This window comes from Moschus berezovskii, chromosome 8 (genome assembly GCF_049115385.1).
Source record: "Moschus berezovskii isolate FMDL1 chromosome 8, NW_MosBer_1.0, whole genome shotgun sequence".
In the NCBI taxonomy this organism is placed as follows: Eukaryota; Metazoa; Chordata; class Mammalia; order Artiodactyla; family Moschidae; genus Moschus; species Moschus berezovskii.
In genome coordinates this window covers 86,573,796-86,598,982 of record NC_142467.1, presented here as the reverse complement: position 1 = coordinate 86,598,982, position 25,187 = coordinate 86,573,796, and the positions used below count along the sequence as shown (strand labels likewise).

Below are 25,187 nucleotides of genomic sequence, written 5' to 3'. Positions count from 1 at the left end.
ACCTACAGATGCAATCACAAGGTCATCTTCCTTCACCAAAAAGTACAGCAGTGTCTTCCTTTTGGTAAGTGCATTATAAGATTTAATAGGTTTCTACATGCTGGTGAGACCCTGGCAAACTCTGGTTACACACAGGCATTGTGCCTATAACTTGCCAGGTAGTTGGGTCTCTAAGGTAAATTAGCTAAAAGGACAAGGAAAGAGAAGACTCAAAGTAAGCAAGCTAAGAAAGCTTTTTCGGTGAGTGGCTGAGTCCCCTCACCAAGTACAAGAGAAAAGGGAGACTCGCCAGGTAAATTTAAAACCCTGCTCCCAATAATCAAAACATATTTTTAGGTTTCTTTAAAATTCCACTGTATCATGGTAACACTGGAGAGTTGTCCAATTAAAAACCAAATCAGTATGTAAAAACCCAACAGCTCCACAGAGACCATAGAATTATCAACAGAATTATGAAAAAAAAAATAAACCAGCAGTTTCTATATACTAAAAAGATGTTCTATTACTCACTTTTAATCCCGCTGCATAGCCCACTGGTTGTGGGGCAATGTTGGACTGGCCGGCTTCCCCTATAACCACAGCCAGGCCGAAGACCTCCTGGAAGGCGTCTCGGATGGCAGCAACTTTTACTTCTTTATTCGAGGTCACTACAATATCCAATTCACCTCCAGATTCTAAAAAGACCAGAAGAAAATTTCAAATTAATGAAATTCTCATAATTACTATATACACTAACATTTTACGACATAATTAGTACCAACCTGGCCAAATGACACAAGATACAGACTAACCTTTTTATTGGCTGAGGAAACTGAGGCCAACAAGGTCTTGCCCAAGGTAACACAGCTACTTAGCAATGGTATCAGGACTCAACCCTAGGCCTGTACATTTTGACTCTACCATGTGAGGTAAGCACACACACTTCACCCTGTCATCTAACAACAAGTTGTTCTGAGATTTCTCAAAAAAGCTCTGAAACATTTTGCTCTTGAAACAACACTATGCTGTTCCTTAGTAAGTGTCTTTTGGAGCAGTTGAACGTATTTTCCAAATATCTGAGCTTTGTATTATGGACTTTTTCGTGACTGAAATAATGTTCCACAGATCCCATCTTTATTGGAATTTCTTAAGTCATCAAAACCTAAAAGCAATGGGTTACATAGGAAAAGAAAAAGAATGACACAATTAGGCATTTTCCCCCTCCTAGGCATTTTCCCCCTCCATGTGGGACATAGCTCTTGACCCAAGTAAAGTACTGTTCCATTAGGGATCAGCTCAAAAAGCTGTTCAGTTTGGGATGACTCATGTCACTTTTAATGATTATAAAGACAGCTCATCAAAAAAATGTAGAAACTTAAAACTGTGTTAAAATCCATTTCTAATAGTTCCTATGCTTTCATGATACATTCGAAATTATTATAGTGATTTCTAAAATATTTGTATAAAAATATAGTTAAGTTCCACTAGTTTTGTTAGATCCAGATGGTCTAGTTTTTGCTGCCTGTCAATAGCTTTTTCACGCACAAGTCTTACTGCTTTTTATCTGCTAATAATAGAAATTTCATTTTGTATCTTTCTCTTTTTTTTTTTTTTTCCTTTTTCTAGATGTCATGCAGAGTACTAGCCTGAGGGAAGTCTTGGGTTTGAGTCCCGATTTTATCATTTACTAGCTCCGTTACCTTGGCGAAGTCACGGAGCTTGTTTCCTTATAGAAAAATTCCTGCCACCTCACAGAGCTTGCTCTAAGGATTAATAAGGTAAATGGGTCTAACACAATACCCATTAAAACAACAACAGCTCCAAAAATACTAATTCTCTTCTTTTCCTCATTAAAAATAAGACCCTGTGAAAAGAATATATATACTACAAATTATATCAAACTTGATTACTATGAATATATAAAATCAATATATATGGTAAGGTCCAATTCTAAATCATGACAATTAGAAACAGAGACCAATTCAGCTGAATTAATCTTTGATTCAATTTTCTACTTAAAGGGAAAGCAAAGTGGCTGTTAGCTCCACCAAGTTGTATGACAGAGAATAATAATAAATTTGTCTGAACAAAAGTTTCTCATCTAAAACTTGGGGGAAATAACCCCTAGCTTGCAGATCTCTTATGAGAATTAGTATCTGGCAGATCATATTTAATAAATGGTAATTAGCATTAGTAGGTCTTGTCTTTTGACATTTACTAGACAGTCAATTATCAAGAGACTCAAGACTTGAGAAAGTTATTAACTTGTTATTGCTACTGAAAATCTCTGTTCAAGTACCTGGTGCACAGCTTTGGCCACTAAATTATTATCTTCAATAGATTTACTAACAATTGGTCATAAACCCTTCTGAGATTATGTTATTCCACTTATTGGATATGTACATTAACCCTCTGGAGGATTCTTGGTAATGAGGGTTCCAAGGTGGTTAAAATTAAAATAGCTTTCCTAGCAAACCTAGTAATTAGATATTATTAGTAAACAGATTAAGAGCCTCTAAAAATTTTATTCTTGAGTTACACGTAACCACATGTAATTAAAATAGATAACTGGAGAAATGTCAAAAGCCAAATATGAATGAAGCCACACTTCAAATGTCAATCGTGATAGTAAAATTCATATAAAGCAACACTAACCATATTTATAATTAAAATCAGCAAGTACACTAATAATTCAAATAATTTTTACTCCTGCAAAGTTTGTGCTGTGAAGTTTTCAAATTTAAAGATGACTACGGAAAACATGAATTAAAAGCACCAAGACTAACAATCAACGTAAGAACATAGGATTGCCACTGATTACAAGACCTGTAGGATTACACTCAGTGGCTGACACGAGCACATACTCTACATGGCAGATGCTGCTCTGGTTTAAGTACATACTGATATACGGAGCCATGCCAGGGTCCAGCGTTGTAATCATGCTTTCTACCGAATGTTTTGTTTTATCAAGCACGGATTTCACCATAGGGTTCCCAGCCACACCCTGCACAGAACAAATTCACATGTGAATACTCATTCTTAGCAAAAATCACTGTGATGGTGAAAAAAATTTTAAATTTCCAATGCACTGCAGACCTGTGCTTCTCTATAGTGTAAGAAACATAAGGCTAAGGCAACGTCAAATTGTTATGAAATTTCAAAACGCTTCCTCTCAACTTCTCTTTATCTCATTGTGGATTGACAGCAACCTACAGACCCCACTTCAAGCAGCACTGACCCGGAAAGTATGTTTATTGTACATACACATATGTGTATGCATATATGTTAATTTCATTTCTATGTATACATATATTTTTACTTTATTTGATTATTAGTTACCTATATAAAAGACTAGGCAAAACTTGTCCATTAGGGTCCCAAATAAAGACTGTAATCAAGTGTTTCTCCAAAGACTCATGTTTTGTTCCCTAATAGTAGAAACAATTTATCTTTACTTCCCAGAAAAATTACTTATTACTTTAATATATAATACTTTATATTCTATGAAAGTTTTCTTTTTTCCTACTTCCTATTTGTTTTGTTCCCAAACTCTCATTTTTAAAAAAGTCAGACCTATTCCTCTGAATTCTTAAAACCACACTATTAAATTCTTAAAACCACACTATTAGATAGAAACAACCAGATCTGAGGAGTTCCTTCCATCTATGCTTCTCCCACAGTCGAAGAGACTTAGAGGGAGAAATGAGATGGCATCTGGCTAACAGGCCATGATTCCACCTGTCTCAACCTACCATTAAACTAAGGCGATTCAAAACAAAAAATGACTTCACAACATTGATATTTAAGACTGTCAACTCATCTTATGCTGAATATTAGAAGAGTTATTTACAAAATCTGTACAGCTGAACTGTTTCAACTGGTAATTAACATGCTAACACAGGCTCTTAACAAGAGAAAGAAGTGATAGTTCCTACATAAAGAAAACTTTTAAAGAGCACAAAGTGATAAAAAGAAGCAAGCTTAGAAAAAATGCCATCTTTCTAATACATAAAGCTCAAATGCTGTAAATCAGTTCAACTACCTAACAATTAAAAAATGTTTAACATGTAATCAAATTACAATCAAACCCTCAGAATATTGAAGGGAACTGGACAAAGTGACTTTGGAATCATTTAAGAAAATGGTTAAGAAAAATAAATGGAAAAGACTAGAAGAGAAAATTTTTGAACAGAAAACAGAAAACTTATACAACCAAATGCTGATTTGTCTTTAAGAATGCAAAGACTTACCTTTCTATCTGACTCAACAGATACTCCAATCCCCACCTCAGCGCACAGTAGGCTTTCAATAAATATCAGTGTAACAAACAGTTACAATAATTAAAATAGTGTGGTACTACTGCAAGGACAGGCAGATCAGGGAATACAATACAGAGCCCACTAATTGACATTATCACACACAATTTGGTAACTAAGATGAAGGTGACATATCAAATCACTGGGATATGATTTTAGAATACTCGATTAAGTGGCTGGAAAAAAAGTAAGTTTTATTTCTACCTCCATAATATATTAAAGTATCAGCTATATCAAATGGTATGGTAAAAAAATACTGCCATAAGAAAATTAAAAGAAATCATAAAAAAACAATTATCACAATGTAGTAGGTAAAGGTCATTTTTTCATTTAAAAAAACTCACAGAAATGACTCCCCAAAATTTAGAAGATTTTGTGTCAATAAAGCATAATAAAGTTGAAATGTAAGATAAAAATGGAGAGTATGGCAAAGTATGACAGCATAAAATAAAATATTAAGAGTTCTTATGAAGTCACTAAAGAAGAAATCCCAATTCAAAACTGGGCAAAGAATATGAATACAGACTTCACAAAAGAAAATACAAATGGTCAAAAATCACAGTTAAAAAAAGCTCAAATTCAGTAACAAAGCAATGTAAATTTAAACAAGGTATTATTATTTTCTTTGCCTATCAAATTAGAAAATACTATATTTCAATTAATAATCACTTCTTGCAAGTGAAAGATCTTATTACAACGGGGTGTTCTGGTATAATTTACCTGGACAGCAATATTTATCTGTAGTTTTTAAAATGTTCACACTGACATTTATTAGGAATTAACTCTGATAAAACAGAGGTACACAAAGATTTGCATACAAGAGGCTCATCATAATTTTATTAATAAGAATTACAACCAGAAAATGCCACTAACAGGTTAGTGAAATAAAACATGGGAAATAAATGCAATGAATGACATGCTGGGCAAAATAGACTGAAGAATATTTTATGGCTGAGAAGATGTTCATGATCACTAGGTAAAGATAAACGAAAGACACAAAATTGTGTCCACATGACACTACTCCTCTTTGCCTTTAATTAAAGAGCTATATCTACCTAGATATGCACATCCAGAAGACTAAGAGGAACTATAGAAAAAGTGTACTGAAAGTGAGAAGCGCTCAGTAGTGTTCGACTCTTTGCAACCCCATGGACTATACAGTCCATGGAATTCTCCAGGCCAGAATACTGGAGTGGGTAGCCTTTCTCTTCTCCAGGGGATCTTCCCAACCCAGGGATCGAACTCAGGTCTACCGCATGGCAAGTGGAATTTTTACCAGCTGAGCCACAAGTGAAGCCCAAGAATAGTGGAGTGGGTAGCCTATCCCTTCTCTAGCAGATCTTCCCAATGAAGGGGTCTCCTGCATGGCAGGCGGATTTTTTACCAACTGAGCTATCAGGGAAGCCCAGAAAAAGTGTAACAAGACTAAAAAGATATCTGACAATGATTTTTCCTTATACTATTCTTATTTTCAAAATTCTCTTTAAGTTTTATAATTAAAAGATTACACACGGTTTTTGAAGTAAATTCCCCTTACCTTAATAAAACCCCACAGTCCACCAGCTGAAGCTTCATCCTGACCTCTACCAATTCTAGGGTCTTCCTGCTCCTCTGGGAAAGTGATGGCTGATGTGGTTCCAGTTCCCTGTGCCACAGATGTCAAGCCGGCTTGATGAGTAATAGGAGTTGGCAAAATACCTAGTTAATGGCAAAAATGTTAACATATGTAATTTATTCCATAAAACATCTCCTATGAAAAGATGATACAACATATGAAATGAGTAGTTCAAAACAGCTTTAATCATGTTACTATATACTCAGGCATTTCAACACTGAGATATGAATTCAAACATCACCTAAATCATACAAACTCCAAAAAAGAAATTTCTTTCCCTCTTCTTAGGCTTATTATCTAGTGCCCTGAAAATGGACAAAAAAATATACCCAGAAGTACTTCATGTCTGCCCAGTATAGCACATGGACGTAAAGAGCTACAGCCTGATTCCCCTTAAAGGAGCACACAAGCTCATCAGACAACGTGCATATAAATATCAGTACACATAGCCATATACAATAGTTTAACCCAAAATCCACATATACATACACATGGGTGCCATACCTGCACTCTGCAAAAATGTTTGTTAAAGTAGATAATACAAACTGGATTAAAAAAAAAAACACAACAAAGTTGTTTCTAATCCTAAAATTAGAGAAACAATAGGAAGAATAGGACAGGATGAAGCTTTAATACTGATTTCCAACAACCGTTCCAGGGAAGCCAAAAAAAGTAGGTGTTCTTGACCTAGAAAATAAAATAGTCCAATACCACCAACTTACGGTACACACACTTGATTTTGAACTTTTACATGGCTAAACAAAACTACTCCCTGGATCGTTCAATCCTGATGATTTTTAAGTAAAGCTAAACTCAGACATCATCTTGGTGTTTCTCTATAACTGCACAAAATGTTATGACAAAATTTTAGAATTTTGTCTGACATTTCCCTTCCTTCGTGGCTCAGCTGGTAAAGAATCTGCCTGCAATGCAGGAGACCTGGGTTGGATCTCTGCGGAAGATTCCCCTGGAGAAGGGAAAGGCTATCCACTCCAGTATTCTGGCCTGGAGATTTCCATGGACTGCACAGTCCATGGGGTCACAAAGAGTCAGACACGACTGAGCGTATCTTTTGCTTTCACATAGTAACCATGTTCTAAGTTTTATATCATATAAAAATCATATATTAAGTAATATCAGTTTTATTTTAATACTTTAAATGAAAATAGGAAGCTCTGGAAATCAAGGAAAAGGGAATAAAACATTCATGCAGAGTAACAAGAACCCTCCTTTACTGCTGGTAAGAAAGTAAAATGAATGGTGCAGCTGCTTTAGACAATAGTCTGAGAGTTGTACTGAAGTCAGCAATTCTGACATGCACCCCAACAGCAGCACTATTTACAAGAGCCAAGACATGGAAGCAACCTAAATGTCCATCAACAGATGATTCAACAGATGTGGTATATGTATACACAATGGGATATTACTCAGCCATGAAGAAAGAATGAAATAATGCCATTTGCGGCGACATGGATGGACCTAGAAATTATCATACTAAGTGAAGTAAATTAGACAAAGACAAATATCACATTATTACCTATATATGTGGAATTTAAAAACATGATGCACATGAACTTATTCACAACACAAGCTCACAGACATACCAAAAAATAAATAAAAAAATTGATGGTTATCAAAGGCGAAGCGGGGGGGACAAATTAGGAGCTTGGGATTAACAGGAAAACATTACTATATATATAACAGATAAATAACAAGGACCTACTGTATAGCACAGGGAACTCTACTCAATATCTTGTAATAACCTATAACAGAAAAGAATCTGAAAAAGAATAGATACAGATATATGTATAACTGAGTAACTATGCTGTACACCTGAAACTAACACAATGTTATAAAGCAACTTTACTTCAATTTATTAAAAAAAAAAAAAAATGAAGCTCTTCAGGAAAAAAACACTCAGCAATTCTGAACCTAGGTACATACTCAAGAGAAATGAAAACATTTCCATATAAAACTGGCACACCAAGGTTCATAAACTCAGTACTCACCATAGCCAAAAAGTAGAAACAACCCAACAGTTTATCAACTGATGAAATGAATAAACAAAACATGGTATATCCATACAATGGAATATAATTCAGTCCTAAAAAGGAAGAACGCTCTGACACCTGTTACAACATGGATGAATCTTGAAAACATCGCACTAAGTGAAAGTGGCCTGTCACAAAAGACTACGATATTAATACAAGTCCATTTATATGAAATGTCCAAAAACAAGCACATCTACAGAGACAGAAAGTAGATTAGTGGTTCTGAGAACCATGAGGATTGGGAGAAGTACGGAGTGACTGCTAACAGGTATGCAGTTTCTTTGCGGGTGATTAAAAGGTTCTAAAATTGACTGTGGTGATGGCTACACAACTTGGTAAATATAGTAACAACAATTACACTGTACACGTGAAAGTGAATTGTATAGGAATTACACGTCGATAAAACTGTTTAAAAAAAACAGATAAAACATTCCCTACAGCCACCTGTTTCAAAGTGTCAATGAGAAAATACCTGTCACCGGAGGTGCAGAAAACGATGGCATCAGGGGTGTCTGTGGAGCTCTTCCTGCATGTCCCCGCGTAATGTCGTAAGTTGAGCCAACAGAGAATCCCGAAGTGGGAGGACCCGAAGGGGGCGCAGATAAGAGCGTGTTTGGGGCAGAGGTGGAAGGCGGGGGGAAGTGGGATACAGGAGGATTACTGAAGGCAGCAGCAGTCGGTGGAGAAGCAGGAGGTGGGAGAGAGGTAACGAGTGGAGGAAGAGAAGGAACCGGCGAAGACGGCACAAAGGGCAAGGGTGCCGCAGGCTGCACAGGAGGCAGGGATGGCTGGGGCGTGGAGTACACCTGCGGCGGCAGGCTCTGCACAGAGGACCCGCCTGGAGAAGAGAAGGTGCTGGCTGCAGCTAGGAGAGAGGGCAGGAAAAATCACACTTCAGTGACACGCTTTTCACTTAGTTTTCAAAGTATATCATTACCATCTTGGAAAATTTTTAAATTTAACAGACCCTATTCCCAAGAGTTATCTTTAAATACATAATTTAAAATACATGAGTATGACTGAGTGTAAATGACTTTCAATTCCCATCAGTAAAAGCAGCAGGTATATAAAATTTAAGTTATGGTTTTGCAGATCTTTGTGCTTCTGTTTGTTTTGCTGTGCTTTTAATAAAATAGACCTGCTTTTAGTCTCTGCTAATACGAGCATAAAACCTCACAATTTAGGGCTCAAAAACTTTGGTCAGAAGGTTAATCTCCATGAAGTCACAGAACATTAGACAAAGCTAACACATGCTTTTTAGGATATTTCTGTCATAACAAAGATGATTTCTAGTTAATATGGAAACAAAAAATAAAAATTAAAGCAAACCAAAGATGTTTTCTGATTTGGGCTTAAATAAAAAAGGCTATTTACCTTCATCCTGGCAAGATTACAAAAGTTTTAATATATAGGCACACCTCAATTTGTTCTGCTTCATTTTACAAATTGAAGGTTTGTGGCAACCCTTATGTCAAGCAAGTCTATCAGTGCTGTTTTACCCGGCAGCATTTGTTCTTCGTGTCTCTGTGTGACATTCTGGTACCTCTCAAAATATTTCAAACTTTACATTATTATTGTATTTGTTATGGTGATGCATGATCACTGATCTTTGGCATTGCAAAAAAATTACGACTCACTGAAGGCCCAGATGACAGCCAGCATTTTAAAGCAATGCTTTAGCAAAGTATTTAATTGAAATAGGTACATTGTTTTTTTTTTTAGACATAATCTATTGCACACTTAACAGACTACCGTATAGTGCAATCGTAATTTCTATATGCACTAGGAAATAAAAAAATTCATGTGACTTGCTTTATTGCAGTGGTCTGGAACTGAACTCACAGTATCTCTGAGGTATGTCTCTAGGCTTTTGTTAAATGACTCTGAGAAAAGATGACAGTATCCTGACTCACCTCAAAACCCAGTGATGCTAGACAACTGCACGTACCTAAAGGAGCCGGGGAGGAAGACAGTGCAGCAGCAGAAGCCAGGCCCCCAGAATTCGGTGGGGGGGTCCCAGGTGGTGTTGTCTCTATTCCACTCTCTTCCATCATTTTTCAATTTCAATACAACTGTAAAGATATTAAAATATAATAAAGATTCAGTTCAGTTCAGTTCAGTCGCTCAGTCGTGTCCGACTCTCCGCGACCCCATGAATCACAGCACGCCAGGCCTCCCTGTCCATCACCAACTCCCGGAGTTCACTCAAACTCACGTCCACAGAGTCGGTGATGCCATCCAGCCATCTCATTCTCTGTCGTCCCCTTCTCCTCCCGCCCCCAACCTTTCCTAGCATCAGACTCTTTTCCAGTGAGTCAACTCGTCGCATGAGGTGGCCAAAGTATTGCAGTTTCAGCTTTAGCATCAGTCCTTCCAATGAACACCCAGGATTGATCTCCTTTAGAATGGACTGGCTGGATCTCCTTGCAGTCCAAGAGACTCTCAAGAGTCTTCTCCAACACCACAGTTCAAAAGCATCAATTCTTCGGCGATCAGCTTTCTTCACAGTCCAACTCTCACATCCATACATGACCACGGGAAAAACCATAGCCTTGACTAGACGGGCCTTTGCGATTATACAGTAATAAAAAGTATACTTTTAAACCTTGTATCAGTTCAGTTCAGTCGCTCAGTCGTGTCCCACTCTTTGCGACCCCATGAATCACAGCACACCAGGCCTCCCTGTCCATCACCAACTCCCGGAGTTCACTCAACCTCATGTCCATCGAGTCGGTGACGCCATCCAGCCATCTCATTCTCTGTCGTCCCCTTCTCCTCCTGCCCCAATCCTTCCAGCATCAGAGAATAAAACATTTAGAGAAGAACTAATACCTATCCTTCTCAAACTCTTCAAAAAAAATTGTAGAGGGAGAAACACTCCCAAACTCATTCTATGAGGCCACCATCACTGATACCAAAACCAAAAAAGAAAATTACAGTCCAACATCAATGATGAACATGGACACAAAAATCCTCAACAATACTAGCAAACAGAATCCAACAACACATTACAAGGATCACATACCATGATCAAGTGGGGTTTATCCCAGGGATAAATATCCCATATATCGCATTCCAATATATGCAAATCAATCAACGTGATACACAATATCAACAAATGGAAGGGGTAAATCATAGGAAAATCTCAACAGATGCAGAAAAAGCTTCCAACAAATTCAATACCCATTTATTACAAAAACACTTCAGAAAACGGGCACAGAGCAAACCTACCTTAACATAAATGCCATATATGACAGATCCACAGCAAATATTATTCTTAATAGTAAAAAACTGAAAGCATTTCCTTTAGAATCAGGAACAAGACACGGGCGCTTACTCTGGTCAATATTTTTCAACATAGTTCTAGATGTCCTAGCCACAGAAATCAGAGAAGAAAAAGAAATAAAAGGAATACAAATTGGAAAAGAAGAAATAAAACTCACTGTGGATGACATGGTAATATACATAGAAAATCCTAAAGATGCCACCATGAGATTACTAGAGCTAACCAATGAACTTAGTAAAGTTGCAGGATACAAAATCAATACATAGAAATCTCCTGCATTTCCATTCACTAACAATGAAAGATCAGAAAGAGAAATTAAGAAAACAATCCCATTTACCATTGTAACAAAAAGAATAAAATACCTAGGAATAAACCTACCTGAAGAGACAGAAGACGTGTATGCAGAAAACTATAAGACACTGATGGAAGAAATCAAAGACAACACAAATAGATGCACAGCTATACTATGTTCTTCGTCTGAATAATCAATATTGTGAAAATGACTACATTATCCAAAGCAATCTACAGATGCAGTGCAATCCCTCTTAAATTACCAATGCCATTTTTCACAGAACTAGAACAAACAATTTTTACAATTTATATGAAAACACAAAAGACCCCGAACAGCCAAAGCAATCTTGAGAAAGAAAGAGCTAGAGTAATCAGGGTCCCTGACTTCAGACTATACTACAAAGCTGCACTAATCAAGACAATTAAAGTACTGGCACAAAAACAGAAATACAGTTCAATGTCCAGAGATAACCTGAGGCACCAATGGGCACCTAATCTTTGACAAAGGAGGCAAGACGATACAATGGAGAAAAACAGCCTCTTCAATAAGAGGTGCCGGGAAAACTGGACAGCTACATGTAAAAGAATGAAATTAGAACATTTCCTCACACCATCACAAAAATAAACTCAAAACAGATTAAAAATCTAAATGCAAGTCTAGACACTATAAAACTCTTAAGAGGAAAACATAAAACACTCTTACATAAAACGAAGCTGGATCCCCTCTGATCCACCTCCTAGAGTAACAAAAATAAAAACAAAAATAAACAAATGGGTCCTAATAAAAGCTTTTACAAAGCAAAGGAAACCATAAACAAGATGAGAAGACAATCCTTAGAATGGGAGAAAGTATTTGCAAATGAAACAACTGACAAGGGATTAATCTCCAAAATATACAAGCAACTCATGTAGATCAATATCAAAAAAATAAACAGCCCAATCAAAAAATGGATAGAAGACCTAAGTAGTCACTTCTTCAAAGAAGACATACATACGGTTAATAAACACAAAAAGTGTTCAACATCACTGATTACTAGAGAAATGCAAATCAAAACTACAATAAGATATTAACTCATACAGGTTAGAATGGCCATCATCAAAAAACCTACAAACAAATGTTGGAGAGGGTGTGGAGAAAGGGAACCTTCGTACACTGTGAGACTGCAAATTAATACAGCTACTACGGAGAACAGTATAGAGGCTCTTTAGAAAACTAAAAATAGAACTAACAAATGATCCAGCAATCCCACTATTTGGGCACATATTCTGACAAAACTGTAATGCAAAATACACACGCACCCCAATGTTCACTGCAGCACCATTTACAACAGCCAGGACATGGAAGCAACCTAAATGTCCATCAACAGATGAAAAGATAAGATGTAGGTGTACGTATACACAATGGAATATTACTCAGTCATACAAAGGAACAAAATTCGGTCAGGGATAGACCCAAGTCTGTCACACAGAGTAAAGTAAGTCAGAAAGAGAAAAATATTATGTTTTAACACATACGTATGAAATCTAGAAAGACGGTGCGGACGGTACAGTCTGTTTGTAGGGTAGCAACAGAGATGCAGATGCAGAGAGCAGACGCGTGGACATGGGTGGCGGTGGGGAGAAGGCAAGGGTGAGGTAAACCGGGAGAGCAGGACTGACACATACACACTACCCTCTGCAGGACAGGCAGGCAGTGGGAAACGTGCAACAGTGTAACACAGGGAGCTCAGCTCAGGACTCTGTGATGCCCTACAGGGGAGGGACTGGGGGCACAGGGGTGGGAAGGAGGTTTAAGGGGGAGGGGATATATATATTCATATAGCTGATTCACTTTGTTGTAGAGCAGAAACTAACACAACATTGTAAAGCAACTATATGCCAATAAAATAAAATAAAAATTACATAGCCCAAATGTAAATAAATAACCAACAGATAGATGTCTGTTTTTACTGTACACAATGCCACTTATTTCCAGGTGAAAGATTTGTCAAAATTTCTAAAGAAGTAGTTCTGTGAGACTATTTAATGTGCAAACAATGTGAGACAGTTTCATACACCTACTTCATAATTGAGAAATAATTTTATATTAGCTATGTCATTACCCAATATATTTCAAATAGTAAATTACTAATTTAATTTCTGCCACAGGAATGCACGGTAGATTTCTATCTAGATTCCAGTCACTATTACGTCAAAAATAAATTATGTAAAGTATTTTTGAAACACTTCCTCCCTCCTCACTAAGCAGTGTACATGGGCTGCTCCTGTTAACAGGCTACTCCACTTCCCAGGTGGCCCAGAGAAAAGAATCTACGTGCCGATGCAGAAGATGTGGGTTCAATCCCTGGGTTGGGAAGATCCCCCAGAGAAGGAAAAGGCAACCCAGTCCAGTATTCTTCCCTATTCCCAGTTTTTCTTTGTTTACATTCTAAAAGGTACCCCCATAATGGTTAACCCCCCTGCCAAGGCAACAGAAACGGGTTTGATCTCCGGGTCAGCAAGATCTCCTACAGAAGGAAATGGCAACCCACTCCAATACTCTTGCCTAGGAAATCCCATGGACAAGAGAGTCCGGCAGGCTAGTCCACGGGGTTCCAAGAGTCAGAAATGACTTAGCAACTAAACAACAACATAATGGCTAAATGATTAGGTCTCAGATTTTAGAAAAGTCAGTTTTTAGCAAAAGTGCCACGAGCATTTTTCCTAACAGACAAAAATAGATTACAAAATGTTAGAAAATTTCCTTAAAAATTATAAACTTTCAAGCCTGCTTCAAGGATAAAATCAGAACTTCTAAATACATCAAATACGTTTTTGAACTTTTTATTCATTTTACAAATATTCAGCGAAGGTCAACCACTTGCCAAGCACTACACTGGTGCCTCTGGAAATAACAGTGTAAGCAAAAACAAACAGGATACTTACAGTCCAGCCCAGGAGACAATCAATAACACCAACATACAGTGAACTGTAGCCTGAATGATGTGCTCTGAGGATAAGAACAATTCTGTTTGCTAGAAAATGATTTTGACTTGGGGTCAGAAAGGGATGATCAGGATTTAATTAGGAAAGGGAAAGAAGACAAGGAGGGTACGTGCCAGAAAAAGTAAATATACAGAAAGTCAGAAAGGAATAGGAATGAGGATTGGAGACCTGGATGGGAGCCCAGACTGTACTGAGATTTACAAGCCAGGTTATAGAGTGGAATCTTCTAAGAACAGAAAGTCACTGTGGGGGCATTCAAACTAGGGATGACGTATTTGTCTTTTAACTTCTTTGAAGGAATTTCAGACTCACAAGAAGATGCCAATATAGAGCAGAATTCATCAGTACCCTAAACCCAGCTCCTTCCATTGGCAGCATCCTACATAACTAGGGTTCAACCATAAAGTCTAGGAAATTAACTCTGGCACAATATGAGTAACTGAAGTATAAACCTTCTTTGGATTTCACCTGTTTTTATTTACATGTGTGAGTCTGTATGCAGTTCTATGAAATGCACTGACTCACGGAGAAACCACCACAATCAGGACACAGAACTGTTCCACCTCCCCAAAGAAACTCCCACATGCTGTTCCTTGGTTACACCCTCTCATCTGCCACACACCCTGATAAACAACTGTTCTCTATTTTCTCATTTCATGAATGTTACAAAAATAAAACCATACTGCATATAGCCTTTTGAAATTGGCTTTTTTCATGCAAAAGAGTGCTCTCAAGATACATCCATGCTGTTGGATGGATCGGTGGTTGCTTCTTTTTCATTGCTGAATACCATTCCATTTTATATATGTACCACTGTTTGATTATCCATTTATTTGCTGAAGACATTTAGGCTGCTTTAAGCAATTCATATTTGTGTTTTGAAAACATTCCTCTGACCAAAGAATGCAGACCATGCCATAGGCCATCTACATAGAAGAGACGCAGGGAGACCCTTAAGAAGGATACGGAAGTATTTGAAATAACATTCTAGACTAGTGATTCTCAAACAAGGAGTGGAGAAGTGATCTGCCTATCGGGGGTCATCTGGCAGTGTCTGAAGACATTTTTATGGTCCAGTGGTTAAGAATTTGGCTTCCAGTGCAGGGGTCATGGTCTTGAACCCTGCTTGGAGAACTAAGATCCCCACATGCTGCAGGACAACTAAGCGTGCACGCTCCAACTGCTGAGCCCGCATATTACAACTAGAGAAGCCCATGCACTGAAAAGAACAATCTCGCATGCCACAGCTAAGACCCAGTGTAGCCAAATAAATAAATATTAAAAAAAAAAAAACAACCAGAGAGTATTAGGGGCATCTAGTAGGTGAAACCTGGGGATACAGCTAAAAATTCTACAATGCACAGGACAGTCACCACAAGAATTATCTGGCCCTGAACACCAATAATGCCAAGGCTGAAAAACTCTGGTTTAGCCTAAAGTGATGACAGTGGAGATGGAGAAGGGTGGATAGACTCAGGAGATGTTTAAGTGGTAAGACCCAGCAACAGACTGGATATGGGGTCCAGGAAGGGGAGAGGCATGACTTGCACATCTGGACAGATGGGTGGTGCCATTCAGTAAGATAAGGAACACTGGAGGAGGTCAAAGTGTGTGTCTGATGTTTTGGGAAAGAAGGGATTACACAGTATTTAATGTTGGACATGCTAAGTGCAAACTCCTTAAAACAACCAAGTACAGCTGACTTGATTTGCAGCTCAGAAACCACATAAATGTGGGCTTCGTCAGTTCCCTGATAGTCTCTAAAGTCATGTGCTGAAAAGAGATAATCTGAGAAGACTAAGTGAAAAAAGAAGATGGCCCAACGAATCCTTGAAGAATAGCTGAGGAGGGGGAAAAACACCTGCAGAGAAGAATGAGAGACCACAAAAACAGGAAAAAAACACAGAAGGCAGCGTCATCCAAAAACCAGAGAAGAGTGTTTCAAGGCAATGGTATCAAATGCTGCAGAGAAGCCAAATAGGATGATACATGAAAAAGTCAACAGATTTGCCAAACTGGAGTTAAAACTTAGTGAGCGCTGTTTCCAAAATGGAGTGAGGATAGAAGCCAGTTTCAACTGCACCGAGGGAAGAAGTAAAGCAAATATATACAACACTCTTAAAAGTTTTGCTGTGAGTGTCAATGAAAGTTTCACCATTCTATGGGCAGGAAGTAGAAAGCAGATATCCAGACAGGCAAAATCCTTTCATTCAACAACATCTACTTCTGCTTCACTGACTATGTCAAAGCCTTTGACTGTGTGGATCACAATAAACTGTGGAAAATTCTTAAAGAGATAGAAATACCAGACCACCTTACCTGCCTCCTTAAAAATCTGTATATAGGTCAAGAAGCAACAGTTAGAAGAGGATATGGAACAATGGACTGGTTCAAAACTGGGAAAGAAGTACGTCAAGGCTGTATATTGTCACCCTGCTTATTAAACTTATAAGCAGAGTACATCATTTGAAAGGCCGGGCTGGAAGAAGCAGAATTTGGAACTGAGACTGCTGAGAGAAAGATCAACAACCTCAGATGTATAGATGAGACCACGCTAAAGGCAGAAAGTGAAAAGGAACTAAAGAGACTCTTGATGAGGGTGAAAGAGTGAAAACGCTGGCTTAAAACTCAACATTCAAAAAACTAAGATCATGGCATCTGGTCCCATCACTTTATGGCAAATAGATGGGGGAAAGGTGACAACAGTGGCAAATTTTATTTTCCTCAACTCCAAAATCACTGTGGAATAGTGACTCAGCCATGAAATTAAAAGACATTTGCTCCCTGGAAGAAAAACTATGACAAACCTAGACAGTCTTTGAAAAGTGGACTCTGTGGGAGAGGGCAAGGGTGCGATGATTTGGGAGAATGGCACTGAAACATGTATATTATCATATGTGAAAGGAATCGTCAGTCCAGGTTCGATGCATGACACAGGATGCTCAGGGCTGGTGTACTGGGATGAACCAGAGGGATAGGATGGAGAGGGAGGCAGGAGGGGGGTTCAAGATGGGGAACACATGTACACCCGGGGCAGATTCATGTCAATGTATGGCAAAACCAATACAATAATGTAAAGTAATTAGTCTCCAATTAAAATAAATTTAAAAAATAATAAAAAAATAAAAAGCAGAGACATCACTTTGTCAACAAAAGTCCGATAGTCAAAGCTATGATTTTTCCAGTAGTCATGTACAGATGTGAGAGATGGACCATAAAAAAGGCTGAATGCCGAGGAGTTGATGCTTTTGAATCATGGTACCAGAGAAGACTCTTCAGGGTCCCTTAGACATCAAGGAGATCCAAACAGTCAATCCTAAAGGAAGTCAACCCTGAATATCCACTGGAAGGACTGATGCTGAAGCTAAAGCTCCAATACTTTGGCCACCTGATGCAAACAGATGGCTCATTGAAAAAGACCCTGAGGCTGGGAAAAATTGAAGGCAGGAGGAGAAAGGGGTGAACGTAGGGGATGAGATGGTTGGATGGCATTACTGATTCAATAGACATGAGTTTGAGCAAGCTCCAGGAGACAGTGAAGGACAGGGAAGCCTGGCGTGCTGCAGTCCATGGGGTTGAAAAGAATTAGACACGACTCAGTGACTTAACAACAGATCGAAGGTAGATAATATGGGACAGAACCACCTTCTGACAAAGCTATCTCTTTTCATCTCATTTTTCTACTGGTTATTCATCTTCCTACTATAAATGCTACCAATCCTCAAAGTGATTAGGGGGAGTCAAATTTAAAGATAAACGTTACTGAATGCACTTGCAAAAGAACTTGTACAATGAATACAACCCATAAAATGGAATATTGGTCAATATCCTTCTGTCTTCCAAAGCTAGACTGTTTGAGAACTAGCTTAACGACAATACTGGGCAAATCTTGGATTCATAAACAATGTGCTCAATCACGTCTGACTCTTTGTGACCCTTGGACTGTAGCCTACCAGGCTCCTCTGTCCACGGAATTCTACAGGCCAGAAAACTGGAGTGGGTAGCTGTTTCCTCCTCCAGGGGGGGATCTTGCCCACCCAGGGATCAAATCCAAGTCTTCTGCACTGTATGAGGATTCTTAACCGCTGAGCCACCAGGGAATATAATACCATCTACGAAAGAAAAGTTACTGTGATAAAAGTAACAGGGAAATGTCAGAGTTGGAGAGGTTCTAATGCTTAATATCAACACAGAAAGTATATTAATGTATCAGCATTAAAGAAAAAGTGATGGAAATGGGTTGGAAACCTAGGTCCATTTCTGGATGCACTCTGCTCTTCCAATTTGCTTCTGCCTTGGATTTTCACTTAAAAGTACTTATAAAGATGCAAGAGATGGAATAATGAACCTCTGATAAACATAAAATCTTATTAAAAACGATTCCTACTGTTGATGTACTCCGGGTTCAAAAGACGCTCTCTAGTACCCTTTAGCAAGCACTGCTGCTGGAAGGTCTGAGTTTTGTCTCTGCATTCCCAGTTCTGATCCCAAAAATAACTTCTATCAATGTTCACTGACCAAATAGTGACCGTAAAGGAAAAAGACTGGAATGTCAAAATGTGTCATGTTCGCAGAAACATACATGCCGTCTCTCAAGAACTACTTCCAACGACATTCTCTTAAACTGGACAAATTCTGCCAATCCAGGACACAGGCTATCCCGCAAATTTGCTCGAAGCAGGTCCCAGAAATGAACAAAGAGACAGCAGAGTGCAAAAGCCCTCCAGAGGGGCGCTAGGCATCTATAGGGGAATCCACTGTTAAAGAAGCTACTTCTTAGTGCCCAACCCCATTTGTTGACCCGGGAGTCTCCTAGGCGGGAGCGGCCTCCCCCCAGGCTCTGCCACGTCTCCAGGCGGGCTGGGCCGGGCCAAGGTCTCCTGCCTCCGGTCTCTCCCCTCTGGCCAGCGCGGTGGAAGGTGGAGCCAAACAGCCCGGGGCGCTGGTTGTGGGTCCGGGGACTGGACCCCAGAACCGGCCAAGACCCCTGGGCCGCACTCTCCGCAAAATCCACAGCGGGAATGCTTGCTTCCTGAAGCCTACCGGTGCCTGGGCTGAACCCTGGACGCTCCATCAACGGGAGCCTGGACTGTACCACTGAGGAGCTCTCGAGCGACCCTCGCCTCCCGGCCCGGCCGGCCCGCCCACCTCGCAGCCAAGGCGCCCCTGGGCGCCGGTTCGGGCGCCTGAGCCCCATCCCGCCGCCCGCATACACCCGCAGTGCTGCCGGACTAACGCTTACCTGCAGGCTCGAGATAGTGTCTGCGTGGCAGTGAAACGTGGAGGCTAGACAGTCTGGGTCTAAGACTACTGCTGCGAGAAGACGAGCAAGACGCGGGTAAGACCCTGCAGCGCGCGCGCCCGCCTCCAAGATGGCCACCGCAGGCGCCCGTCCCTGAGGCTGCCACGTCCCCGGCGCGCCGCCCCGCCCCGCGCTGAGTCCCGCCCCGCGTCCCGCCCCACGCCCCGCCCCGCGCTGAGTCCCGCGCCCCGCGCTGAGTCCCGCGCCCCGCGCTGAGTCCCGCGCCCCGCGCTGAGTCCCGCGCCCCGCGCTGAGTCCCGCGCCCCGCACCGCCCCACGCCCCGCACCGCACTGTCCCGCCCCGCGCTGAGTCCCTCCCCGCGTCCCGCGCCGTGTCCCGCCCCACGCCCCGCCCCGCGCTGAGTCCCGCCCCGCATCCCGCCCCACGCCCCGCCGCGCGCTGAGTCCCGCCCCACGCCCCGCCCCACGCCCCGCCCCACGCCCCGCCCCGCGCTGAGTCTCTCCCCACGCCCCGCCCCGCTCCCCCAGAGCCCCGCCCAGAGGCCGCAAGTTAAACCTGCTGGAGCACCTGAGACCAAAGATCCTGCCACCAGGCCGGGCACTGTCAGCTCCAGAAACACTGCCCTCCTTTCCACTACGCAACCTCAGCATGGAGAATGGAATCCTTGTTATTGGGTGTAGCTCACTTACTCTGCGCCACGGCCGCCCCCAGGGAAAGCGATTACCTCCCCCTCAACCCAAGGGCATGCCTCCTCCAGGCAAGACCTCGCTCCCAAAACAGACTTATCCTTTGTATTTTCAAAGATTTCCAGATACGAGCACTTGCCTCAGGAAAGAGAGACAGCAGGGTGGCAGATACTATACTGATTTTCCCCAAGTTCATGTATTACACATATTTTTAATGGAAACCCGAAAATTATCCACTTTCTTAACCTTATGTGCTACACTTAAAACAGGTCCTGAAAGTCGGTGCTCAATAATGTACCCTAAATCAATCAATCAATACAGTACAATGGAAGAATATAAAGAATTTGCGATCAGAAGTCCTGGTTTGAGTCCCAACTGCCCTAGTGTTGCTTGTGCAGTCATGTTACCTTATACATATCGCTTATTCTCCTTGAGTCTCCATGTTTCTGTCTGTAAGATAAGCATACTTGCCATCTCTAATCAAGCAGGTAAGAGAATCAAAATAAGACACACAAAAGCACTTTTTAAACTGCTGAGTGTTAAATACATGAATAACTTGTTTAGCTTATTTTCAAATTCTTTCAGGAACTCATCTGTAGAATTAGCGTTAATATATTTCTCAGACTTGACAGCTAAAAGCATTTTAAAATACCTCACTAAAGAGTTAATACTGTTTAACTGTGCCCTAACTTCAGACAAAATGATTTGCAGCTTCAATGGATTGGTCCCTGAGGTAGTGACTCTTATCTTGTCCCCTGAGAATGTGTGTAGGTGGCTGTCTAGGTTACTCTCCATAGAGTGCTGTTTGGGGTGGTGCTGAAAAGAGTTACTATCTCCCATCCTTTCTGGTCAACACCCTTAATAACTGTAAGAACTGTTGCTTTCTCCATTCAATCAACAAATATTTATTAGTGTCTGCAATGTTCTGAGCATCAGTACTGGAAATGTAGTGATGAACAAGACAGACAAGATCCTTACACTGAGGGAGAAGCGTATCTTCTCAAGGGAGAGGCAGGCTATGAGCAGAAAAATAAAGTGAGTACTGTTTGTGATGGGCACTTTGAGGAAAGTCAGTGGGGTGATGTGATCTTCACAATAACTGGGGGAGGCCACCTTGGATGGGCCAGAAGCATAAGGTGTCTCTGAGTAGGTAGGATTTTACCAGAGATCACAGGGAAGCAGCCCTGTGATTCTTTGAACAGAGGGAAAAACACCCAAAGGCTGAGGAAGGGTGCCTGGCATGTCTGCAGAACAAGAAGGAAATTGGGACTGAGACGGTGGTTAGAAATGAGGTCAGAGAGATAGCAGGGCCAGATGGTAGCCAGCCTTGTAGGCCATATTAAGGCCTTTGGATTATATTTGGAGAGAAATGAGAAGCAAGTGGAAGGTTTTGAGCAGAGGACAGAGACAATTTGACTTCCATTTTCAGTCATATTCTGGTTGCTGTTTGAGAACTGTGAAGGGGGTCGTGGTGCAAAGACAAAAGCAGAATGATCACAACGAGGTGATGCTGCCTTAGAGTACAGAGTAGCCTGGCAGCCTCCAGTCTGTGGGGTTTCAAAGAGTCAGACATGACTGAGCACACACACATGCCTTAGTGTAACTAATGGGGCAGGCAGGGGAGGGAGTACATCGTGTGGACATCTTTTGAAGGTTAAGCTGTCATGATTTCCTGATGGATTGGATGTGACTGTATTAGTTTTCTAAGACCTCCAAAACAAATTACCATGACTGGTTGGCTAAAAGCTAACAGAAATTTATTCTCTCACAATTCTAGAGACCAGAAGTCCAAACTCAAGGGTCAGCAGGGCCTCTCTGAGAGCTCTTCCCTGTCTCATCCAGCTTGAGGGGTACCAGCTATTCTTTGGATCTTGCCAGAATGACTCCAGTCTCTGCCTTTGTGTCCACATGGCCTTCTCTCCTGTGTCTGTCTGCCTTTCTCTTATAAACATGCCCGTTATTGCATGTAGTGAAAGTCGTTCAGTCATGTCTGAGTCTTTATGACCCCGTGGACTATATAGTCCATGGAATTCTCCAGGCCAGAATACTGGAGTGGGTAGCTGTTCCCTTCTCCAGGGGATCTTCCCAACCCAGGGATCAAACCCAGGTCTCCTGCATTGCAGGGGGATTCTTTACCAGCTGAGCATGTAGAACCCACCCTAAATCCACAATGATCTCATCTAAAGGTCCCTGAGTGTCTAGACCCTATTTCTAAATAACCTCCTATTCACAAGTTCCCAATGGACATATCTTTTTTGTGAAGGGCACTGTTCTACCCACTATATGGGTCATGAGAGACAGGAGTTAACCAAATAAGCAGGATTATGAAATGAGTTTTGACATTAACCTTGAATTGCATTTATAATATGTTTTACTCATCACTTTTCACTTGAATTTCAAAAGAACTTGTATGTCAGGTATTATTGTTATTATTCCAATATTAGAAATAAGAAAACTAAGGCTCTGAGAATGTGCATAGACCTTGAATTAGAACCCAGAATTCTTTATCTCTACCCCCAAATTCTTGCCTAATTTTGAGGTGATGGGTTAGAAGGTATGCTCTTAGACAAAGGGCACTGAGGGGAGTCAAGGGGAAAATATAGCTTAATGACAACAAACAAACTACTTAGGTCTCTTGGCTTTAGCTAGTAGTCTTGTCTTGTGCTCAGTCATGTCCAACTCATTGCGGCCAGGTTTCTCTGTTTCTGGAATTTTCCAGGCAAGAATACTGGATTGAGTTGCCATTTCCTCCTCCAGGGGATCTTCCCGACCCAGGGATCCATCGCATGTCTCTTGTGTCTTCTGCACTGGCAGGTGGATTCTTTACCAAAAGCGCCACCTGGGTTACTAGTATAACTCATTAGATTTCTCCTTAGAGGAAGTCTCTAATACATAATAGAGTTCATTTCTGAGCTACCATGAGATATACAGTGCTATAGTAGAATTTTGTTTTTATGGCTCAAAAACAAAGGCAAACCCAACTATTTCCCATTTGAGTTGAAGCTTTTTCCTAGCTCAGTTCAGAGCTAACAGATCTATATAATGTCTTAAAACAGTCCATAAAGTTTGTACTGTTCATGTGAATATTGGCCAGGCTGAGATTCTGAGCATCTGCAGCACAATCAGAACTACAGACAGAGTTGAGTTTGTTTGAGAGACCATGGGCTCTACTGAGAGAGCAGTCTGAGTTGTATAGCCACGAAGGACATGTCAGTGGATGTGTCAAGGGTACTGGCCCAGGCATAGAGCTCAAGGTCTCATGCCTACTCCCAACTCCTACAAAAGAGGATATGAAGCACTTTTGGCAACTAGGAATGAGGAGGGTTGTCCCAAAACACTGCATGGAACATATGTGTTAGTCACTCAGTCATGTCTGACTCTTTGTGACCCCGTGGACTGTTGCCCACCAGGGTCCTCTCCAGGCAAGAATACTGGAACTCTCCAGGCAAGAATACTGGAATGAGTTGCCATTCCCTTCTCCAGGGGAATTTCCCAACCCAGGGATTGAACTTGGGTCTCCTGCATTGCAGGCAGAATTCTTTACTATCTCAGCCACCAGGGGCACCATACCCTGTACCAAAAAATTGTTTATCCAGAATTCAAATTTTGGAGGCAAGCAAGCCATGACCAAGAATCTGAGAGGCAGTGTGAGGAAGATTGGGACACAGATGTTGGTACTAGATGCCCTGGGCTTGAATCCTGCCGCCAATACCTGGTAAGTAACAGCTGGCCTTGGGCATATTCACTTAAAATCACTGTGTCTGGATTTTTGTCACCTATAAACTGAGAACTTATATTAATACTTTCCTCAGTCTTTTACCTGTGGATTGAATAAATATGTGGCAAGTGCTTAGAACAGTGCCAGACTCACAGTAATCTCTGTGTAAGTGTTACTCTTTGACTTTTAAATTGTCTAAATATTCACCTGACAATGACTATTTTAAACGGAAAAGATTTTTATATAGGTGAGTCTGAGTTGTAATTTCCAAATAAAGGTTTGATGTGCTTGTTTGTTTCCAATGAAAGAAAACTTCATCGAGTTACAAAGTAACTCAACTTCTCAATTTGCCAAGGACACTCCCAATTTATGACTGGATTCCCAGTGTAACTAGTAAAAGCAACCACTTTTTATTCTCAAGTGTTCCACTTTGCACAATAAATTTTGTATTTATGCTAGTTACAGAACTATTAAGGAGTGACTCTCTGCACCTGTGAGTTACAGTGTGGAAATGTCAGTAACTGCCCCTTGCCTGCACAAACACAATCATCACCAGAGTTCACTGAGGTTTGCTTCAACGAACTAACTTATCTTCCTAAAATAAGCATTTATAGAAACTTCCCTGTGGTTCAGTGGTTAAGAATCCACCTTGCAATGCAGGGGACACTGATTCAATCCCTGGTCTGGGAAGATCCCACATGCCACAGAGCAACTAAAGCCATGAGCCACAATTACTGAATCAGTGATCTAGAGTGTGCAAGCTGCAACTGCTGAGCCTGTGCTCCACAACAAGAGAATCCACTGCAATTTTAAACCTGCATGCTGCATCAAAAAGCAATCTCTACTCGCCACAATTAGAGAAGGCTTGTGTGTGGCTATGAAGATCTACCACAGCCAAAAAAGAAAATAAATGAATCTTTTAAAAAATATGCATTTATAAAAACACTCTGTCTCCTTATTGCTTGCATGGTAAAATATTAAAAAACTCAACTTATC

At 40.6% G+C, this 25,187-nt stretch overlaps 1 protein-coding gene across 4 annotated transcripts in view; it reads right to left on the bottom strand.

Moving 5' to 3' along the window:
- PRRC1 (proline rich coiled-coil 1) overlaps positions 1-19,924 on the bottom strand; it is a 75,395-nt gene extending 55,471 nt beyond the window's left edge. For 3 of the 4 annotated variants that reach the window (XM_055428783.2, XM_055428784.2, XM_055428781.2), the window contains exons 1-6: positions 19,766-19,924; positions 9,910-10,033; positions 8,434-8,826; positions 5,833-5,993; positions 2,881-2,983; positions 511-674 (exon numbers count right to left, since the gene is read on the bottom strand). In XM_055428783.2, the coding sequence (XP_055284758.1) occupies positions 511-674; positions 2,881-2,983; positions 5,833-5,993; positions 8,434-8,826; positions 9,910-10,015 (927 nt within the window). In that variant the 5' untranslated portion in view covers positions 10,016-10,033; positions 19,766-19,924. Of the gene's footprint in view, positions 1-510; positions 675-2,880; positions 2,984-5,832; positions 5,994-8,433; positions 8,827-9,909; positions 10,034-18,476; positions 18,636-19,765 lie in introns of all 4 variants that reach the window. The other variant, XM_055428782.2, reaches the window with a different exon arrangement.
- Positions 19,925-25,187: the final 5,263 nt, after the last annotated feature.